This window comes from Ananas comosus, linkage group 22 (assembly GCF_001540865.1).
Source record: "Ananas comosus cultivar F153 linkage group 22, ASM154086v1, whole genome shotgun sequence".
Lineage (NCBI taxonomy): Eukaryota > Viridiplantae > Streptophyta > Magnoliopsida > Poales > Bromeliaceae > Ananas > Ananas comosus.
Genome location: NC_033642.1, coordinates 5,835,628 through 5,858,410, shown reverse-complemented (window position 1 = coordinate 5,858,410; position 22,783 = coordinate 5,835,628). Strand labels below are relative to the sequence as shown.

At 39.9% G+C, this 22,783-nt stretch overlaps 2 protein-coding genes across 2 annotated transcripts; both read right to left on the bottom strand.

Moving 5' to 3' along the window:
* Positions 948–7,970, bottom strand: LOC109727068 (eukaryotic translation initiation factor 5-like). The gene is made up of 2 exons (XM_020256950.1): positions 7,947–7,970; positions 948–3,070 (listed from the first exon to the last, which is right to left on the bottom strand). The coding sequence occupies exon 2, from the start codon at positions 2,717–2,719 to the stop codon at positions 1,328–1,330; it is 1,392 nt and encodes a 463-aa protein (XP_020112539.1). The 5' UTR covers positions 2,720–3,070; positions 7,947–7,970; the 3' UTR covers positions 948–1,327.
* Positions 15,598–21,244, bottom strand: LOC109727652 (chitin-binding lectin 1-like). The gene is made up of 2 exons (XM_020257819.1): positions 20,934–21,244; positions 15,598–15,684 (listed from the first exon to the last, which is right to left on the bottom strand). The coding sequence occupies exons 1-2, from the start codon at positions 21,192–21,194 to the stop codon at positions 15,658–15,660; spliced, it is 288 nt and encodes a 95-aa protein (XP_020113408.1). The 5' UTR covers positions 21,195–21,244; the 3' UTR covers positions 15,598–15,657.

Below are 22,783 nucleotides of genomic sequence, written 5' to 3'. Positions count from 1 at the left end.
CTCCCTCTCCCCCTGCTCTCTCCTTCTCCCCCCACCCCCCTCTCTCCTCTGCTCTCTCCCTCTCTCTCCCCCCCTCTCTTCACCTCTTTTCCTCCCCCCCGCTCTCTCTATCTCTCTGCCCCTCTCCCCAGCGCGGGTGGGCGGCAGCGGGAGGTGGAGGGGGGGGCGGGCGGCAGCGGGAGGCGGAGGAGCGGGCGAGGGCGCGGGGCGGGCTCCGACGGGGGGCGCGCGCGGGCGCGGCGTGGGCGCCGGCGCGAACGGGCACGAGCCGAGGGGCTGCGTCGCGTATAAATTATAACTCTTATATGCTGCTTCTAATTCTGACACCTTACATGTACGGAAAAAATTTTGTCCATGGATTGGGTCTGTTACTGACCTAGTTGGGCTTCAGCATGGTAAAGCGATAAGAAGAAGCAACGTGCAGCTGAAAATAATGTTGTCCCCACTTTTGAAATGGTCGGCCCTTGAACAATCAATTGGACCAGCTAGAAACACTGAACAAGGTTGTTCCGGAAGTAGCATTCTAGGTATTATTCGCTTGAAGACGAATCCATCAAAATTAAAGACTACAGGGAAGAAGCTTTTCTAGCTGAGTTCACTACAGTTGACGATAAAATCAAAATAGCTACCCTAGTCGCTACCAAAAAGGACAAAGGCAAATCAATATCAGACTATTATACAAAGGTAACAAAATTTTAGTCTCAAATGTCAATGTTTTGCCGTAGAACCGTTATTTAATAAGTGAATTATGTGCTGTGAGTGGATTAATTTTGCTTACAGTGGAGTGCTGTGTTCGCACAGTTAGATTGTAACAATTTATACTACAGTGGGGAGTCAAACAGCTGAATCCACCATTCAATGATCACCTGCTTCAACTTGGGAATTCGATGATAAGAGACATTTGCAAACAGAATATAAAAGACAACATAAAAGCTGGTCCCAAAAGGTAGAACAATAGAAGCTACAGGGCCAAAATTACACTACCCGGTACAGAGGAGCACCCCCAGTTCAATTTGCAGCAGCCATCACAAAATAAGACGCCATAAAGTATAGAGTTTATTCAAACTGGAGTCCTTATAGCAGCACCCAACAAACATGAACACCACAGAGAAAACAACCGACTCAACAGCGCAAGCTCAAAACAGAACAACTAAAGCTTGCAGACCGCTAACATAGCACGACACCATAACCTTATACACTCCCAACAGCTAGACATAAGAGACATAGTAACAGTAGTAAAAGACGTAATACACTCCCAAGAGCAACACATAGCAGTAGTATTAATAGGAATAGTAGTAGTAGAAGTTGACAAATATATGCAATCAAATCACTCTTCCTCCTCAGACTCTGCTGTCTGTAGCCACTCAACAAAGGGCTTCACATTCTTCAGCACCTGAGAGCTCTTGCCGCCAGCTGTCCCTTCCTCATACCACTGTGCTATGCTTTCTTCCTCCAGAACATCCGCATCATAAAGTGCTTTGAGAACGAGTGCCACCTCCTTCAGGGCTTCTGCGCTGCACTTGCCACAAAATACTTCGATAGCTTGGAGCAAAAGCAACTGAGATGCCTCATCCTGCACAAAAGCAGCAATGTACTTCCTTTTCTTGCCCACCTCCTTTGCAAATCCTTTGCCAACACCTCCAAAAAGAGCCTCAAAAAGGGCTGTCATTACATCCTGAGGAGGCCGATCTGATGTACCCAGAAAACTTTGAAGCTGATTTGGGGTAGAACCCTTGTTTATATGATCCTTGATCTCCCGAAGCAGTGAATCATAAGCATTGATATTGGCTTTGTCACCATTTTGGGTAGCACAAGATTTTTCTTCATCTTTGATCTTTCCATTTGTGAGCCCCTCTTTCTTTGCCTTCTCTTCCTTTTTGTTATCCTGTTCAGGCTCAGTGGCGGAGAGCATCACCATCTCCGAGGTCACAGCATTAAGCTGTTCTTGAATCCGCTGCTTTGCTGCCTCCAGTGAGGTGTCGGTTTGCCACTGGACATCATCATCATCATGGTCATCATTATCACCAGCTGCATTATCACCATCTTGACTCTCAACGGGCAAAGCTGAACGATCCTCATCAGAACCACCACCATTAGCTTTCTTCTTCGAAACACTAGCTTTTGCATCAGCAGCTTCCTTGGAAGAAGCACCACCTTTCTTCTTCACATCCCTTTTCAGCTTCTTCTGCTCCTCATCAGCAGCCTCCCCTTCCTTGAGCCGTTCCTTCTCAGCCCTCCTCATTGCCTTCTTATTATCTTTTCCTCCCTTCTTTTGCTCAGGTGGGTTCTTAAGAATGAAGGTCGTGAGCTTATCCCTCATATCAACATCAGACACATACCCACAGGCAGCACATTTCAGGGTAATCATCTGAGTCTTAGTGATCACAATTTCAGTCTCAGGGTTGCCACATCCGTAGCACTGCACGTACTTCTTGATGAAGTTCTCGAGAAGGCCAGCCAGCTTGGCAGTGTCATGGGCTCCATTCACTAGGGAAGTGCCAGTCTTCTCATCAAACTTCGACTGCGCACCAAGCTCGCAGCCAAAGTACTTGGTGGTGTAAGATGCTGGCCTGGCCAGTGCTTTTGCAACGTCCACCATGTTCACAATGTTGGTCTTGATACCGTTTCCCCGGCCTTCAATCTTTGTTATCATCTTGGGCATCTTGTACCTATAAAAGGCATCGTCGCTGTTCGCAGCACCAATATTTTGCAGAGCCATATTTGCTACCTTCTTAGAAAATGAGAGAGTTGATACTATTATAGGCAGCAACACTCAGCAGTGCTGTTTCGTTCGAGAAGACCAAGCGGCTGTTCGCAACTGGGGAGAAGTTGATTACAGTAGCAACTACCAAACTTTTGCAGGAATGCCAAATGGACTCGTGATGCATGCAGCCAAGAAGACTCTCAGAGGAGAGTCGGAACTTTTTTCTTGAGGTAGGAGAATATTCTCCGAGCAAGCCAATTGATTCAAAGCAGAGAGAGGCTTGTTCAGACATAAAAGAAACTTCCGTGTTCACGGTCTCCACTTTGGCAATGTGCTTGTAACAGAATAGTTTGAGATGCCAATTTCCTGAATAAGAATTATTCAAGCAGTAAACAATAATACTATAACCACAATAATGAGAAAAAGTAATAATTTATTCCGTCTAAGGCCCTATTCTACAATCATTCTTCAAATTAGCAAAGAAAAACAAATGCAAATACAATACAAGCTCACTAAGTAATTCAATTGGACCGCATAAAAGTACCGATTGAGCAAACACCTGAAATGTCTAGTCAGGACAATATTAAGACAGAGAGAGCCATTCAAGTAAAGAAGAGCTTCTCAACAGACTAATCAAAGTGCCAAAGGCAATATCCTTCCAATTGGCTAAGACAGACCAACGTAATTACTCGAGAATATAAACAGATTCCAAAGAGGTGATTTCGACAGATTATACACACAAGGGCACAAACAAATTGCAAACTAATTGGCTGACTGTTGAGGATTAACATGCACATATTTTGTAGAGCCTTGTACACATCCGCAAGCATCCTAGAGCCCAGCTACTCGTGGCCAAGGAAAATTACCTAAATTGAATACCCAACATTTTCATAACTAAAAGACTGCAATTCAATAGATAAATCAAGCAGTCTCTTAGCAATAGTCTAATGTCAGTCTGTCACTGAATTGTTAACTAATAAATTCACCAAAATTTAACACTCCCAAGACATGAATTCATCAGAATAACTGAGCAGCAAATCTTGCAAACCAATACAAAGAAATAGTAATTGAATTTCAAGGTTCCCACTTGTGCCACAAAGGTGGCAACCAATATCTTCAGGTGGCAACAAGTATGTCAACATGGTAGATAGACCAGTGGTTTCTAAAATTCCAGCATGACACTCCAATCCCACTGATAGTGTTTCTTCCTCCTTTTGAGCAGATGGCAAATTATTTTTCAAACACTAACCATGAATTTGAGGTACATATGTTTCCTTCTAACACTTGTTCTTTAATGCTTTCAGGTCAAACTTAACTAAGAATGGATGATTTATTCATGACTGGCCATTTGTTTTCTCAGTTATGTTCTTAGGGGAAAATGATTATGGTTTCTAGGCATGTAGCTATTCCCAGCCAAACTATGACACAGTTGGTAAAAACAATGTTGACCATCAAATGTAGAGAATTTAATGAGGCAAAGAATGAGTAACACGGCAAACCACATTTAGACTTCTTTCGTTCCCTTTCGTTACACTTGAAAATGTCTCAGTTTGCACCTAACAGACGCAAGCAATCCACATCTCTAAAGCAGCTCAGCTTATGTGAGCTTTAATGTATACAGTAACTGCTTTTTTTTTTCTTTAACTAGGTATTTTAGCTCATTTGTCATTATTTTATTTCACAAGGTTAGACTTATAACTTTACTGTAAGTGCTATCCGTAGTAGCCAACGTTGTAGATTGATGAATCATACCAAGTAGTCGACTTGAATAACACCACACAATATATTATAAATAGCAAAATTGTAACCAGATATTAATGCTTAACATGATAAGATCACAACAGGGACTAAATTTACGAGACTTTTCATAGTAGCGAAGATTCTACTAGGATTAATTCCCGACCAAATGGTCTCACAGTTTATTCTCCAGTGATTTAAGTAGCGGTCCTGCTGATTCCTAGATAACTAGTTTCAAGGAAGATACTAAGAAAAGCTTGTTTGACATTGACATTATCACTTTGTTCTAATTTAGCCTACAAAAAATACAATTATGAATGTTTGTTCCATCATTTTGTTAACAAATTATCTATTTACAAATAATCAGTGATTCATTTTGTTTCCAGATTATGTATATTTAGTATTTAGTATTTACATATCCAATAAAATGCCTTCTAAAATGTGTTGTTATGCAATGAGTTAATACAATTTTAGAGGACGTTTAACCACTATGTTGTTGTTATGCAATGAGTTAATACAATTTTAGAGGACGTTTAACCACTATGTTTTATCAGAAACGCCATAATGACAATGCCCCATGGATTCTAGATGGAAATAATTGTAATTAGAAATGAATGCTTAATATAATTAGATTCTAGATCACAACACAAGCAAAAATTACGAGGAAATTAATTGGAGAGAAGATTCTACTATGATTAACTCCAGAACAAATTTTCACACAGTTTATTCTCTGGTCATTTAACTAGCGGGCATGATGATTCCCAGATAAGCAGTTTCAAAGAAGATACTTAGAAAAGCTTGTTTGACATTGGCACTATCACTTTTATTATAAATGTTTATTCCATCATTTTGTTACCGTATTTCTAGATCCGATGAAACCATTTGACCACATAATAGTGATTCTGTTAAAACATAGTGTCTAAAAGTCTTCTAGTACTAATTAGCTCATTGTATAGATAACACACAAGTAGGTCATTCTAATGATATATAATTATTATGTATCACGTCATTATAAAAAGTACGCTTTATAATGTCATTAATAATGGCAATAATGACTCAATTTCCAGTTGCTCTGATGGTTGAATTGATGAACTGTAACCCTCTTGACTTTCATGTGTCAGACTTAACTACAAGCCCGAACCCATACATGATAAATAGCAATCTAATTGCCAAGTCTAAACTGAGGCCTAAGGCACAATTCAACAATTCGAGTGTCAAACTTAACTACAAACATGGGCTTGGCACATCCAATGGTTTGTCCGGAAGAAATTCACATATAATATGTACATTACTATTCACGGAGTTTGAAAGTGAATCATTCATGAGTAATAAATTCCTATTTATACACATTATTATCCTTCTAACTTCCCTGTTTTCAATAGCCATATTTATTCCTACAATATATAGCACATATAGTCAAGTTACAGGCAATTTTATTCGATGAAGCGTTTTCTGCAGATTTTAGAGAGGAGGTACAGCTGGAGGGAGAGGAGATGGTATTCCACAGTTTTTAAAATTTTTGACAAACCATGGATTGCCAATCGAAAAAAGGTCAAAATTGCAACAACAAAAAGGTATGGTTTAAATTGAAAACAAGTAAATTTAACACAGAAAAGACCACCATGTGACTGCTAAATGATTTGAATATATTATTTAATGATTCTCAGTTCCATTTCACATTTGTATGCAATTCTTTTACGAAATATACATACATACATACATATATATAGAGTTGAGCTAGAAATGCTATTGGTAGCAAACGGGCTCCGTTGCCTCCCATTTATTTTCAATGATGGAGCTTCCTAATCGGCGATTGACACCGTTGAACATGATCTATACCACTTGAAGCATCTATAACCAAATTTCATGCTTTTCCGATATTGTTCTCTTGTCCATCATGTAGACACAAAATAAACGGCTGAAAATGAATATTGTTAAAAAAATGATGATAGGAATCTTGTAATCAAGATCGAGAGCATAGATCTTGTTCTAAATAGTTTAAAAAATTTCTAACTAAAATTCAATTGATTTGGATATCTTTACACCATTAAATGAGAAAACGCCTCATGTCAACCATAAAATTACAAATTTTGAAACCCTTTGATCATTAGGTCAATGATGTCAAAAAGATTTTGAAATTTGATTTCTAAATACTTCAAGTGGTATAGATCATATTCAACGGTGCCGATCGTCGATTTGAAGGCTCCATCATTGAAAACAAATGGGTGGCAACAGAGCCCGTTTGCTACCGATAGCATTCCAACTCAACTCCATATATATATATATAACCATTGCATCTGTCCTCAAGTCTTGCTTACAAATTTTATCTTTAGAAAATATCATATGTAATCAAATGCTTCATCCAATACTTATTCAATCCTGTTCCAATCTGGTACGGTCCATTCTTCTCCTATACGATCCAATCTTGGGGGCCAAACAGACTCTTAATGGATAAGAATGTTTATAAAAAACTATAAAACTCGCAGGTAGACATCTGCAAAGAACTGAGGGACCATTCGGTTCAAGCTTTGTAATATTTTGAAAATGTCGTATATTTTATATTAAGAATGGCAAGTTTGTTACTAATTTATCAAGCCACTTGGGTTGAAAGGCTGTTAAGAACTAGCATATTCTTATTACTGTACTACTAATAATTCCCATCAAACATGAAAATAAGAATACCTCCTAACCCAGAATAATCTAGTATTCCTACCATCTAGGAATATACAATGATTTCACTACTTCACTAACACCTTCTACAACTATCCAACTCAATGATTTAAATATTTTCAATAAAAGAATATGGAGGATTATGAAATATTACAAACCGTGAACCAAACCGACCCTAAAAGTAATCTCCACATCCAAATTTGCCACAAATTCTACCAAACAAAACCGCAGAACTGGTGTCATTCTCCATAATTAAAAAAAGGCATGATATAACTTCCGACATCCTATAAAATATGTAAAAGTTGTCTCAGAAAGCGAAAAATATGCATGCTCAATAAATTCTCAAAGACCAACAACAAATCAAACAGCAATCAATGAAACAATAAAGGTCAAAATTGAAAGGCTAAAACGAACAATTATATATAATGCGATTGCTAAATGCAAGATCCTCGACTCATCCAAAGTCAAGCTAAGCAATCAACGCACGAGAAATCATTCAAAACCTCGGATCAACAGAACGCCCAACTAATCGTGCAAAATCGGTAACTATAATAAGAGATTAAGCTAACCAAATGTCCCCATCTAATAGCTCTATCAGAAGAGACGCATAAAACTCTAACTCACAGGATAAAAAGGATACATAACTCGAACAACAAGATCCGATGGGATCGTCCCCGAAACAAAACACGAGGAGAGGCAACAAAATCAACCCTAGATGGAACAAGATCGGAAGAACTCGTAACGCTACAAATCAATCGATCGACAGATCGCTACGTGAAAAAGAACAAATTGAACACGAGATTCATTTGGGAAAAGTAAGAGGAGGAGATTTCACCTCGATCGGGGACGATTACCGCAGAGAACTTCCGAGATTTGATCTTCTTCTTCGTTCGGTATGTGGAGGAACTGAGGGGAATTTAGGGTGGTGGGTGATATTTATACTTTCAAAAAAACACACGCATCGAAATGAGATTTTAGGGCACCGCAAGTTATAGATTAGCTTTGCGTTTCTAGTTAATTGCCTTTCTGCCCCTCTCCTTTGGTTTCATGATGCCGTGGTAGGAGCGAGAACTCGTCCCATAGTTAGTTAATTCGGATTCGGCAAAAATTCGGTACGGGTATAATTCGGATAAAATTCGCCTACTAATTTTTAAATTCGTTGAAAAAAATGGCTAAAAAACGGATTCGCCAATTATTCGGATACGTGATTTATATGGATATTATACGTTCACTANTTTTTTTTTTTTTTTTTTTGCCACCCGCGAGGCCCACGAGTCCGCGTCACAGCAAGCCAGCAACCACGCCGTTCTTTTGGGCCGAATTATTCGTGAACCGTTTAATTCGCGAATAATTACTTTTACCCAAAAAAAATACGACTTTTTTCGAATTTTTTAAAAAAATACAAAAACGGCTGTTTTATTCGGCTTTTTAAAAATTCGCGAATAATTCGTGAATTAACTAACTATGCTCATCGCTTGAACCTGAATTATTTTCCGATCGATACGGTTCAATTTTAAAAAGTAAAATAAAAAAAAAATCAAATAAGCTGAATTAAAAAATTAGATTATTAGCTATTATTATTTTTGAATAGAGTAATAAAATAAAATGTACCATACTTATAAGTTCTAATTTAATTTTAAAAAAAATTATATTATTAAAATCAAATAAACTAAAGCAAACCAAAATTATTTGGTTTAGCATCCAATTCAGCTTTATTCAATTATTAAAAAAAAAACCTAAAAATTGAAACGTATTTAGACAGCAACTAGTTAGAAAAATTTTCTTTATAAGCGTTTAGGATTTAAACAACTCTATTGTACATCTTTGAGATTTGAAAAGTCTAAAAATGAATAATATAATAAATTTATTGCAACTAGTTTAGGTTCACGCTTCGCTACGGATCGATAGTATTTGTAATACTCGTATCCAATTAAAATTTAAATATGCAGGTATGATTGTAGTTTTGTGATAAACCTGTCATTAATATTTTTTTTGATTTATTTGTATCGTCGGATTAAGCGGATTTGATTGGATTTGATTTTCAGATTAATTATACTCTAATACTAGTTAGAGTATGATTGAGATTTAGCCATAATTAATCACCTATAAATAGGTAATTTAGGGAGGGAGTACGACCAAAATAATAATAATAATAAATATTGTAGCCGGATTCTTTGTCCAAGCGTGGCCACCGGCGGGAGCAGGATCCGACGATCGTGGAGGAGAGAAAAAAAGAGCGAGAGCGAGGTGAGTCTCCAATAATTAGTTCTCTAGTTTTTTTTTTCTCTCTCTTTTCTTTCTTCTTCTACCTCCCCATCTTATCCTCTCTTCTTATTGTACCGCCACCACCGTCGCCGGAGTGGTCGCCGGCCTCCTACAGTCGGATTCGGGTGAACCCCGTATGGGGTGAACATGGTTGGCCATAAGAGGAGTATGAGAGAACTTTTTTAATTGAGTTGGGAAGGAGAAGAAAGAAGATGGAATTATTTTGGATCTGGCTAGATCCGGTTTACGGTGGACCACGTTAATTTTTGCATGGTTTATTTTTACGTTTAGGTTTCAATTTATCATAACGATATTAGACGTGATTAAGTTATTGATTAGAGTGTTTTGCCTCTATCGATTGAATTATAATTAACTGGAAAAGCTTTTGGCGCACGCTGCTGATGTTGGACCGGATGCGGTGAAATTTTGGTGCCTATAATGGCTTAAAATATCAGCCAGGGACCAATCTATAAATAGCAGTTTTGGTTTTAGGGACTGATCCGTAAAAGATACATAACTTTTTGTCCTTAAGGCGGAATTTTGCGATTCAAGCGCTATAGGACTCGTCTTGAAATTATGGATAAGATCGTGTGATCTAATTATCCTGATTTACTATATAATTTTCGTAGAATTTTTAATAGTTAAAGGGCTTGTTTGAAAATATATTTTATTTGGGTCTTTTCGTCGTTGTAGGTGCTGAAACCGCTGTAAAACCTCAATCTTAAAATGTGACGAATTTGTAAGCACTAATAGAGGCAAGTAAATAGCTACTTTTCTGCAAACGGTAAAAAATATGCAGATCCGAGTGGGTTCGGAACACGATTGTTATCTATTTTGTTTACTAGTTGTTGATACTTCCGAGTAGATTTTATAGTTATCATTGACTGGCATGATTTATTTATTTTACACATTATTATTATCAGGATTTATTGTTCTTTATGACTTTTGCGGTCGGATTCCTCGGAGGAGAGGGATTCATCCTATACGCAGTTTTCGAGGAGGAACGAGGCGTAATTGTAGCTCTCGTGGTCAGAGCGATGAAGTGGAGATGCTTTAAATTATGACCGTTGTGGTTTCAAATCTAAAACTTATTGTTAACCTTGAAGTAGATTTCTTATTACGTATTGCGCTTACTTTTGTCGTCTGCCATTTCAAGTACCGAGAGTCATGACGTGTAAGATAATTTGTAAGGTACCGAACTTCTATAATTATGAAGTTATGGTGTATGTTGATTTGGAGAGCCGTTAGAATGGTTCCGGTGAGGTTTGGGAGCATTCGGGTGTTTTCGGTACGCGTCGGGCGCGAAAACGGAACCCGAAAAGCAATGATTGGACCTTGGCCGAAATACGGCAAGGCGTGAATAAAAAAATAGTTTAAACGTGCTCGAATATATGTATTGGGGGTCTCGGTACAATTAGAGATGAATCGGAGGCCTTAGGAGCGAAAACGAGCGAAAACGGACCAAAATTGGTAAAAAGGTTGAAATTTTGGCTAAGTCTAAAAATGCTGATTTTCTAGACCTATGGGGTCCGGTCGCTCAAGCCAAGGACCGGTCCCCGAGACCTGAAAATGCCCAGTTTGGGCTGATGGCAGTCTTGTAATTAAGGGGAAGTTGATTTGTAAAGGGGTTTTGACCCCTTCTTCTTCCTCCTACAGCCTACACACACACACACCATTGGAGAGGTAGAGAGAAAAGCTCTCTTCTCTCTCTAGAATACTCCTCCATCTCTCTAGATCCATCTCCCAATTCAAAGGCTTGAAGGAGAAGGAGCTTGTTAACGCGTGGGAGGCGTCGGTTCGGGCTCTCGTGCGCTCATTTGAGCGGGGTGCTTTCGTCTCGGCGTTCGCAAATTGGTAAGTGTTTAGGATTTGATTAAATCCTTCATGATTAATGTTCTTATAGCCTCTAGAGTGTTTCTAGCATATTTTCATCATGAGATTTGGGTTATTTAGAGATGATGCTAGAGCTAGGGTTTCAAGTTGGGATTTTGCTATGTGTTAGAGTTTGATCTAAATTGACCCTATAGAAACCTAATTGCTAGGTATTCTGATAAGTTGGCAAAGTCGGTTCGGCGATTCGTCGAGCCTACACGAAGATATTGAAGAAAAGGACGTTTTGGCTTCGTTTCCGCCTGGAGGGCCGAGGCGACGTCGAAAAATCACGAAAACGGATCCCGAGCATCGCGGCATCAAGTTATAGACCCTTAAAACCTGAGGCCGCAAATTGACGCACAGTTGGTGATCAATTGCAAGATCGGGCCAAACCGGACAACGAATACCGTGAGAGGCCGATTGCAAGTGACTATAAGCAATCAGAAAGCGATTTGAGGTGGGTTGTGCTCACCAAAATGTTTAGCTCACTTCCATGACGAAATGATGTGAGATTTACTATTGATGCATATAATGGTAGCTAGTGGTAAAACATATGAATGCATGAGTTAAATGCTATGTTAGGCTACCAAAGAATGCATGTTGACATAGTATGAATGATGCTAGTTGAAAGTATGAGATAAATGGCATATGAATGTTAATATTATGAGAATATGCTAGTTGTAATGCATAATGACACGTTGTAGGGAATGCTAGATAACATGCATGTTGACAAGTTGTATATTATACTTGATTTATATGAGTTAATCACAGGTCGATAACTCTAGGGTGAATAGAGAATTCAACATTGGAAATAGGAACATGAGGCTTATGAATACTCGATATGGACAACTAGGATGTCAAGTAGATCGAGTGGCATTAAACCTAGTGTTATTAAACATAGGTTGGACATGAACCTGGGGTCATGAACATAGGTTGAACAAGCGGACCTAGAGTCAAGATCTAGGTGAAAATGACATAGGACCTAGAGTGTTGGAACCTAGGTTATGATGTGTAGTGAACCTAGAGTGTTGAATCTAGGTTGTGGATTATAGTGGTAGTAGCCACTAGGATGTATGGGTCGGACTTAGATAGGTCAACAGCTAGGGCTGGCAAATGAGCGAGCCGGCTCGCGTTCGACTCGCGTTCGACTCGATATTTGGCTCGCTCGAGCTCGACTCGAAATTAAATGAGCCGAGCTTGAACAAAAAGAAAAGCTCGAAATTCATTTCAAGCCGAGCTTGAGTATTACTCGGCTCGTTCGAATTAGGCTCGACAAGCTCGAAAAGCTCGAATATATATATATATATAGTAGAGCTACTATGCTATCNAAATAATCTGCGAATATCAAGATCAATATCTACTGTTTGAATGTGCGCGAATATATATATATATATATATATATATATATATATATATATATATATATATATATATATATATATATATATATACATATATATAGTAGAGCTTATATGCTTTTAAGAGCACAGGCCCATCTGTGCTTGTGAATTTGTGACCATAGGATTTCCTTGAGATTCATGCTCTACCAAAAGCCTACTAACAGCCGTTTGTAACTTTTTCGTTTCTTTCTCTCACACATTTTCTTTGTTCACTGACACACACACCCTCTCTCTCTCTCTCTCTCTCTCTCTCTCTCTCTCTCTCTCTCTCTCTCTTCTCCAAACCCATTACCCTCAAACCCATCCCCCCAAAACCCACCAGGCCAACCTCCCTAGTGCCGCATCGCCTCCACCACGTTCCCGACGGCTACCTCCACATCGCAAGCGCCGGCCACCCCCTCTCGTGAGTGCCGGTCGAAGAACGCTGCGTCCCCTCCACCTCGTGCACGGAGGCCACCTCCGCCTCACAAGCACTGGCCGCTTCCCCCTCACGAGTGCCGGTCAAAGACTCCACCTCACGAGCGTAATCCGCCTCCACCATCACAGGTATGATCACTAATTTTTTTCTTTTTCCCTATCTCATATACATATGTTTCTTTAATTTTGTTTAAGCAAAATTTGGGCATACAAAGATTCTGTCAGAGGAGAGAGAGAAAAAATATAATACAATTTTATTTTTATTTTTGTTTGTTTGGATACAGTTAGTTAATTAAGTTTTTTTTAGAGATTATTAAGTTGATGGCAATATCTTGTTTGTTTTGTTTGTTTGTTTGGATGTAGTCAATATAAAATTTGTGGTAGGGACAGAGATATATATTTTTTTCCTATCTCATATACATACGTTTTTAAATTTTGTTTAAGCAAAGTGTATGTTCTATCTAATAATTTTGTTCTAAAGTTTTAGCAAAGTTGGGCATATAGGGATTCCTGCCAACAAAAGAGGAGAGAAAAAAGTTTATATTTATATTGTTTGTTTGGATACAGATAGTTAATTAAGTTGTTTTAGAGATTTTTGAAGTTCTTTTTCTCCAATTTTTATGCATATTATTAAGTTGATGGCAATATCTCTTCACAATTTTGACAGGATTATTGATGGCCTCTTCAGCAAGTTTTCGTGAAGATAGGACAATTTGGTGCAAATGCAACCAAATAGCTATAATACGAACTTCACAGCAACCTAGAAGTAAAGGAAGACAATTTTACGACTGTCGAAATTATGAAAAAAATAATGATAAATACTGTGACTTTTTCATGTGGTGCGATAAACAATTAGTGAAATCTAAAGAATATTTGGAGTCATGTTCAAATCTTTTGAACTCAAAGGAAAGTCTAGCCCCCGAAATAGCAACTTCTGCGCAAAAAATTTCGGATGAAAAAATGCTTCGATGCATAAGTTATAATCTATCTAATTTGGCTGAGCAAATAGAGAATTTGAAAATTAAAGTTGAAGAAGTTTCTACGAGGACGACGACAATGGTGGAAAGAATCGAAGCTGAAAGAAAGATCTTCATTGTATTTATTTTAGCAATTTTATGTATTAAATTTTTATTCACCTAAATCTGTGTATTATAGTGGATGCTTTAACCATGTGAAACAACAGTATATTAATCATTGCATGGATATTTATTTCTATTCACCTAAATTGACGTTATATTGCTTATTTTACATGCTAGTATCATAGAGTGGAGTGTAATGCAGGGAACAGGATGTGAAGTGGCATGGGTTTAATTGTTTTGCTAATAAAATTCTAGTGTAGGTGAAGTTTGATAAAAATATACACATTTTGCATGAGAATGTATTTTTGAATTTAAATGTGTTTGAGTTTGATTGCTACGAGCTCGCAACTTAGGCATGACTAATTGAGCATGCTTTGAATGGAATTATATAATTTGTTTGACAATATCTAATAGTTCTATCTTACATAACCATATGCAGAGTTTTTCTCGATTTGATATTCAAAGCACTAAGGCATCCTTTAGTTTTCTGCATTTTGTTAATGGATCATCACAATCAAATCCACTGCCATCTTCACTGCTGCTGCTAGATATTAAGACACAATAGCAAGATATATGTAAATCTGGTTATTGTATTTGTTTGTGTTTTTCTATCCAATTTAGCTTTAGCAACTACTTACAACCAAATTTGCTGCTGTGAATGACAAATAATTAGTGAAATACAATAAACCAGTGGATTTATATACGAGAGAATGCACAAAATCTGGAGCTGATACTATAAACCAGTTGACAAGCTTGGAGTGGAACACAAAACCAGTTGACAAGCTTTTTTTAAAACAGTAGGCAACCCCTTTTGTAACAAAGTGGAACAAGCACATAAAACATAATAGTTCAAAACTCTTCTTCATAATAAAGTCCAACACAACAATCCAACAAAGTTTAAAACACTAATAAACATCTGCAAGCTGCACATAATAAGGTCCAACAAAATATTTTACAACACAAACAAAAAACTGCATATAGCATAATAAAGTCCAACATATCCAAAATAACCTACATATAGCATAATAAAGTCAAAAGAAAAGGCATATAACATAATAAAGTCTCATTCAATCAAACAAATCCTTCGACATAACTCTCAATATTCTTCTTCATTTGTTTCTTCAAGGCTCTCACTAAAACTTTGCTCGTTAGATGGCGCTTCATCAACATTCTGCAAAATAATATATTTATTAGCATTATGTGATAATAGGAAAGGTAAAAATTTTAGAAGAAACTTTAAAAAAAAATTAGAACTGTATCTTAAAAAAATATGTAATTTATCTCACCTCCTTACAGGTCCTGATATTATGACCTTTTTTACCACATGCCTTGCAAGTTCTCGGTATCTTAGCTTTTTTTTCAATTTGTAGCTTTAGTCTTTGCGGTTTTCTTCTTCCTTTGCATTGCAAGTGAGGGGGATCTTTAATCATATTATCTGATGTAAACTGCTTTACTCGACTTGATTGTGAAATCACAATCCTATGAAGATCATTCGAAGGCTCCTTGATTGTCTCTACTTCATTCTCGAGAGTCTGATTAACTGATATTAGAGCATCAATTCTTGGTCTAATTATCTGACAAGCAGTTTCATACTTTGTTCCCAATTTTGGTGTTGACCTTTCTCGTTAGTTGCAGATTTAGAATAACCTGCTTTCGAACAACAATATGTTATAGATGTCATGGCATCATCTTGTTTTCTTGCCTTATAATGGCTTGATTTTCTTATACTAAATTCCATTTTAAAAGCATAATCATTATAGAACTTTTTAGCGGCCTCCATACAGTCGAACTCTAAACCAACACGTGGCTCATCGATAGAATGTTTGCTCATACATATTTGTTCATTAGCAGCCACTTCTTCAACTTCCTCATTCGTGTCATTTCCAACATCAAAATTACATAAAGAAACTGATGATCCAATTATAGAGCCATGTTCCATCTTTTAACTAACCCCTATAGAAAAAATCAAATAAATGTTCTCTAAGTTGCTAAGATAATAAAAAAGTGTAACTTGTATGTAATTTGCTTATACTTTGATATATATGAGAGCAGAATAACAAATTTTACATTGACTACATACTTTGAAGCAATAATTAAAATTACTAATCAAATAAAAAAAAAAACTTCAAAAACCTCAAAAAAAATTTAATTAACTAACTGTATCCAAAGGTCCAAATATAATTAAATATAAACTTTTATTACACTTTTTCTCTCTCTCCTCTTTTGTTGACAAGAACTCTTGTATGCCCAAATTTTGTTTAAACAAAATTTTAAAAACGTATGTAAATGAGTGTAAGGACTGAGATTTTTTTGACAGTGCTACTAAACTCTCTGTTGATGATATTTATGTGTGTAATTTAATTACATAAGTACTCGTCAAATTTTGGGCGAAAATGAGCTAAAATGGAGAAGATACGCGACTTTTAGTTTTCACTTAAGTGAATAGTAACTCCGGTTTTCCGGAGAAGCCACGGAGTAGAGTTGGCTTCTGGCACGTATCGGACTCCGTTCATATCAGTCCAATAGCTCGTTTCGACCGGTTCAGCTGTTTTGGAACCAATGGCACTGACGGAATTGGATTTGGATGCACAGATTTCGAGAAAAAGGGGTTTAATGGTTTTAGCATATAGTCGTCTATATGCGAGTTTTGGTGGAACCTTGGAGGGATGGTTTTGTCGCAAATCGGAAACCTTTTCGGGCGAAACGAAATGCTAGATTCGATGCCCCAGTCGTGCTTATCGCGCTAGCGCAATCCGTTCGGAAATCCGACGGACGGATCTTCGGGAATCGCGAAAAGTCCGCGAAGGGGCTGATTTGACAAAACGAATAAATCGCGAAGAAGCCCATTATTTTATGCGCCGTTTTGCGAGTTTTCGAACTCGGAGGGACTGTCGTGCAAGGTGCACCAACTGGTAGGGAGTTGGGTCGAAATTGATCAACTTCGGGGGTTTTTCCGCAAAGTTTACTCTACCTACATATAGGAAGATCTAGGGTTTCGAGGTGAAACCCTAACCCTAATCCGCCCCCAGCTGACCTAGAGCACCCTAGCCGCCCCAGCGTGAGGCCCTGCCCCTGTCTTCTGTGCGCGCGCCGCCGGCCGCGGCAGTGCGTGCTCGGCCACCGGAAACCCTCCTGCAACGTCCGCGTCCACCCTCTCGTCCACTCCTTTCCTCCTCCTGCCGATGAGCAAGGATCGGGCAATCCGCCACCTCTGCGACAGGGAAGCCCTGGCCGTGTGCACCTCCAGCACTTGTTCCCACGCTGCCGGCCATTCCCCGACACGCGGCAGCCACCTGAGGGAGCGTGCGGCCACCCGGCGTCAGCCCAGACTCTGAGCCGGGCCAACCTTGGAGCCGCGCCGCCCCCCAAGTCCTACCGCCGCTTCTCGACGCCGCGGAGGTCTCCGCCGACCGTCCGCGACCACCACACCCGACCCGGCCACCCTGAGCGCCGCGGCCGCCGCAGGGCCCCTGCCGCCGCCTTGTGCTGTACGGCGAGCGCGGGCCGCCTTCACTCCGGGCATCGCCCGGCCGCCGCCGACGCAAGCTCGGCACCGCTTCGACCCCGCCGTCATCCCCGACCGGCCCGACAGCCCCGGCCGCCGCGTCGCCGCTGGCAACTGTTGGAAAGCACCAAACGCAAGGGAGTGGCGGTCCGTACGCCGCCGCCGCACCTCCGGCCGCCTGCGCGCCTGACGTGGAGTGCCCCGGAGCCCCGCCATCTGGTGCACCCATCCCCGGCGGACCGCCCGCGCGGAATATCGCCGGCGGCCAACCCCTAGTTCCCCCCATCACTGTGAGTGTCCATTTATGTTCCAGCACTTGTTTTTCGAGTTTCCGGTCACCTTTCGGTGATTCCGATAAGCTCCTGAATTTTGGAAGTGAGGCACGATGATCTAGGGTTCGTGTTGAACATCGTGCTCACCTCCCACAGCGGCAAAGATGCCCCTGGTTAGTGAATTAGTCGCGATACTTCGCGCGGTGCGCGCAGTTTAAAACCTTCGCGTCGCTGTGCGCGCACCGCAGTCGCGAATGTGCTCCGAATGGTGGAGCACGGTCTCCGGCACGCTGAAACCTATCAGCAGTGCGGCGGTCGCGCGAACTCGTATCGCAAACTTGGCATAAAACTGTCGGAAATCGCATAAAATGATTTAAGTGTTCCATGATGTGCTTTCTTGCGAATAACTTTCGATCGGTCCTGTGGATAGCGTGTAAATGCTGAGGGTAACCTCTGGACTGATCGTCCAAGGCCCAAGCCCTTGCGGAAATCGAAAAGTGGATTTCCGAGCGCGTTTTTCGGCGAAATTTGCGAGTAGAACGCTGTTTCGGTTCGGAATTCATCCGACGGGGTGCCTCGTGGTTGATTGTAGTGTCGCTGAGCCATGTTGGGCCTGGTCACGTGTCTTCTCGAGGGCTCGGAAACGACGGTGACGCCGTGAGCGACGTGGAGTTTCGTACGGTTTTCCGGGACTTCCGCTGGTTCGGTGGTTGCGTTTTGAGAAACCGATTTCGAGGGGTTATGATTTTGGATTTGTGTGAGAATGGTCGTGTTATTGTGTTTGTGGGTTAGACTCTAACCGGTGGACCCTTCGTAGGGTCGGTCGCTTCGTCTTACGCCTTCGCGAGACCGTTTCAGCTTTATACAGGTGGGTACTTCGATCGAGTCGGTTAACAGTGGTGCACGCTTGGCGATGGTTTCTTACCCTTACTCTTCTGTTGTTTACTATCGCATTATATATTGAGCTTGCATCCCCGTTGTTGTTCTAATTATTACTTTACTATATGTTTCTATGCTTAGTTCATGTGTAGGAGTTAGAGCAGTTTATCCATATGTATACCGGTGACTGATTGGTCGGTTGTCTGTACTTTATTTCGGTGACCTGATTGGTCGGTTCTCGTACTTCGTTTCGGTGACCTGATTGGTCGGTTCTCGTACTTCGTTTCGGTGGACCTAGTTGATCGGTGCTTATTTATATCTTGTTGACCTGGTTGGTCGGTTGTTGATTATGTATTGGGTGTGTCTGTTTCTGACTTCTGTCGTTCGATGACTTTGAGGTCGGTATACCTGAGGGGTAGGATTGTCGGCTGGTGCTGACGGTAGTTCTGGACTATATCGAATACACTCCTGTGACCTATCTGGTCGGTTCTTGCGTTCGTACTTTTAGTTGACATCGAGCAGTATCTACATACTATCTTTATTTACTTGCCTGGTTGTTCTATATGTAGTATCCTGTATAGGGTAGAGTAGATGGCATTCGTATATACTTATACTTGTGACCTGGTTGGTCGGTTCTCCTGTTTGCATCGGTGACCTGTTTGGTCGTTCGTTACTTTCCGTATATTGACCTATTTGGTCGGTTCACGTTGTTACTTGATGACTATACGGATCGGTTAGCCCGAGGGGCGGTGATTATCGGCTGATTGCCGACGGTTGGCTATTGATTCATATCTGCATTGATCGCCACAGCTCGGAGTGCATTTCACGTACACCAGCGAGTTGATCCCCGCAGGAGAGGTGTTCTTTTTCGGAAAAGTGGTCTGTACATCGACCGTTGAGCCCAGTAGTCTGCCTGTTTCTCTGTGCTATAGGGTTACAGCCAGGTGTGAGCAGTAGTGGCTTTTGCCTGAGGTCCTTAGACCGACACGGCGGTTTAGATTGGAGTACTTTGGACTACTTGTCCGCGGTTGACGCATATAGTTATAGTAGCGGTGTTGCATGTATACTTTATTCCTTCTTTACATTGTCTTGCCTACTATGTGTTTTGATTATCCCTGTATGTATGCTTTTCGTTCTATTTACAGTAGCGGTATTGTTCTCTCATATCTATTATCTCATTCGTCATTATCGTTGCTACTGTATTTCACTTACCCATATACTATTGTTTATCTTCCTGATCCGTGAGTACTTCCTCGCCCTCGTCGGCTTGCGGTACCAATGGAGGGAAGCGACATGTTCTCACCTCCCCCACCATTTTTCAGGTATCGCGGGCGATGTTTAGTGGGACGAGACGTGAGGTACGTGTGTAGCGGTCGATAGAGCTTCCGACCCAGGTTATTTCGATTTAGCTATTACCCTTTTTATTTCTGTGGATATATATAGCTTAGTCGGTTTACATGGTTCAGTTTTGTGTTATTATCTGAATATCTGAGTTTTCAGTTAGTTTTGGAATGTAATAAAGGATTTGTGTTTTCTTGAAATAAAAATGGTTTTCTACCCCTCGTGGTAGCGTTTTAAAAGATAAAAGTTCCCGTGTAGGGAACAGTTTTCAAAGGGTTTTCTGTGATTTTGTATCTTAGTATTTCAAAATTTGTTTCTGTAATTGGAAACATTTTAACTGATAGATGTGAATTTATGTTTAAATATTGAATGAAAAAATATGAATCTGTGGTGAATGGTGTATGAATATATATAACTGTGGTTATTTGTATGTTCATCTGGTTGTGGTTGTATCATGTTTGAACTCTTGTACTTGTGCGACGCCGTGCAAATACAGGGGAGACTCTGTCCGTGTGAACGGTGGATCTCCTGTATTTGTGGCGGATCTGGCATACCGTGGGGTCAGGTTTTCAAAAAATTCAGACGCTTTTCCGCTATGCTTTAAACTAAAAAGGGACCCCGGGGCGTGACAATGAGATAGGAAAAAAATAATAATCTTTGCCCCTACCTTAAATTAAACATTAACTACATACTTTGAAGCTCTAATTAAAATTATTAATCAAATATACAAGCTTTAGAAGCTTACAAGCATGACCTTTATTTTGAAAAATTAATTAAAATTAGTGATCATACCTGTGACGATGGAGGCGGCTTGCAGTTGCGAGGTGGTGTCTTCAACCGGCACTCGCGAGGGGGAGGCGGCTGGTGCTCGTCAGGTGGAGGCGGCCTCCACGCACGAGGTGGAGGCGACGCGGCGCTCTTCAACAGGCACTCGCGAGGGGGAGGTGGCCCGCGCTTGGGAGGTGGAGGCGGCCACCACGCACGAGGTAGAGGCGACGCGGCGCTCTTCGATCGGCACTCGCGAGGGTGAGGCGGCCGGCGTCCGTCGCGCATGAGGTAGAGGCGACGCGGTGATGGGTTTTGAGGGTGGGTTTTGATGGGTTCTGAGGGTGGGTTTTGAGGGTTTTGAGGAGGATGAGTTTTGAAGGAGAATGGGTTTTGTGGGTAATGGGAAAAGAGAAAGAGAGAAAGAGAGAAAGAGAGAAAGAGAGTGTGTCAGTCAATAAAAGAAAACGAGAGAGAGAGAAATGGAAAGTTACAAACGGCTGTTAGTGGGCTTTTGGTAGAGCACGAATCTCGAGAAAATCCTATGGTCACAAATTCACAAGCACAGATGGGCCTGTGCTCTTAAAAGCATATAAGCTCTACTCTCTCTCTCTCTCTCTCTCTCTCTCTCTCTCTCTCTCTCTCTCTCTCTATATATATATATATATATATATATATATATATAGAGTTGTGTCCCTATACTATCAATAGTATAGGGATTCCTATACTATAGTGTTTTAAACCATTGGATTGTCTTTGAGATCCGTGCACAGATTTGGAGTTTTAATGGGAGGAGGAGGGATGGAGCAACTTAACACCGTTAACAAAGAAATAAAATAGGAGAGAGAATCCCATTTCATACCACACACTCTCGCTCTCTCTCTCTCTTTCTCTCTCTCTCTCTCGAAATCCCAACCTGAAACCTCTTTTTCTCTTTCTCTTTCTCTCTCTCTCCACCCCGACATCTCTCTCTCTTTCTTTCCCATTTCTCCCAGAGGAACTCATCTCCCACCATCTCTAGCTCTCCTTCCCTCACCCCGCTCCTTGCCCCCGCCCCCACCTGCCGGCCCCACACGTCGGCGCAGCTCGTGGACGCTCCAACCCTAGCCGCGTGCGACACTGCTCCGCAAAGCCCTCCAAATGACAGGGCTCCTCGACAAACTTGGTCAAATATTATTTTTTAGTTAAATTTTTAAAAATTTTTAAAATTATTTAAAACATAAAATGATGAGCATATGCAATTTTTTATAATTATAGAAAATGATAATTTTATTTTATTTTTTCCAATATTTCTTTTCATTGAATTAAAATTTTATATTTTAATATAAGTTTTTGAATATTTACAAAAAAATGTGTCATGAGCTATGGATCTTTGAAAAAAATACAAGATACTTGTATTTTCTTTTTTTTAAGTATTTTTTTTTATATTTTTATTAAAAAAATTCTACAAGATTGGTACTAAATAATTTTTATTTTTTCTACAAAAAAATATTTAAATACACGATTCTTGGTACAATTTATATTTTTTTACTGATTTTTATAAAAATTAAAAATTATGTTAAAAAAACAAGATTTGTGCTAATTTTTTTTTTCTGATTTTTAAAGAAAAATTTATCAATGTTTGTATGCATCCTTAAAAATAAATTTATTATAACTAAATTATTTTTTCATGTAGGTAATTATTATCATTTAGCATGAGAAGCGCAACCAACGAGCGGATTGTTCACTGCAACTGTAATGAAGTAGCTGTTTTACGAGTTTCCTCTCAACCTAATAGTAGTGGAAGATCATTTTATGGGTGTCCTAATTATAAGAAAGAAAATAAAAATTATTGTGATTTTTTTCAATGGTGCGATGTTAAAATTATAAGGAGAGAC

Excerpts from the sequence above, each read along its gene's own strand:
- LOC109727068 (XM_020256950.1), bottom strand. The coding sequence starts at position 2,719 with ATGGCTCTGCAAAATATTGGTGCTGCGAACAGCGACGATGCCTTTTAT.
- LOC109727652 (XM_020257819.1), bottom strand. The coding sequence starts at position 21,194 with ATGCGCGACGGACGCCGGCCGCCTCACCCTCGCGAGTGCCGATCGAAG. Across the intron at positions 15,685-20,933 it reads AGCCGCCTCCATCGTCACAG|TTAATCAGACTCTCGAGAAT; the intron begins GTATGATCACTA and ends CTCTAATATCAG.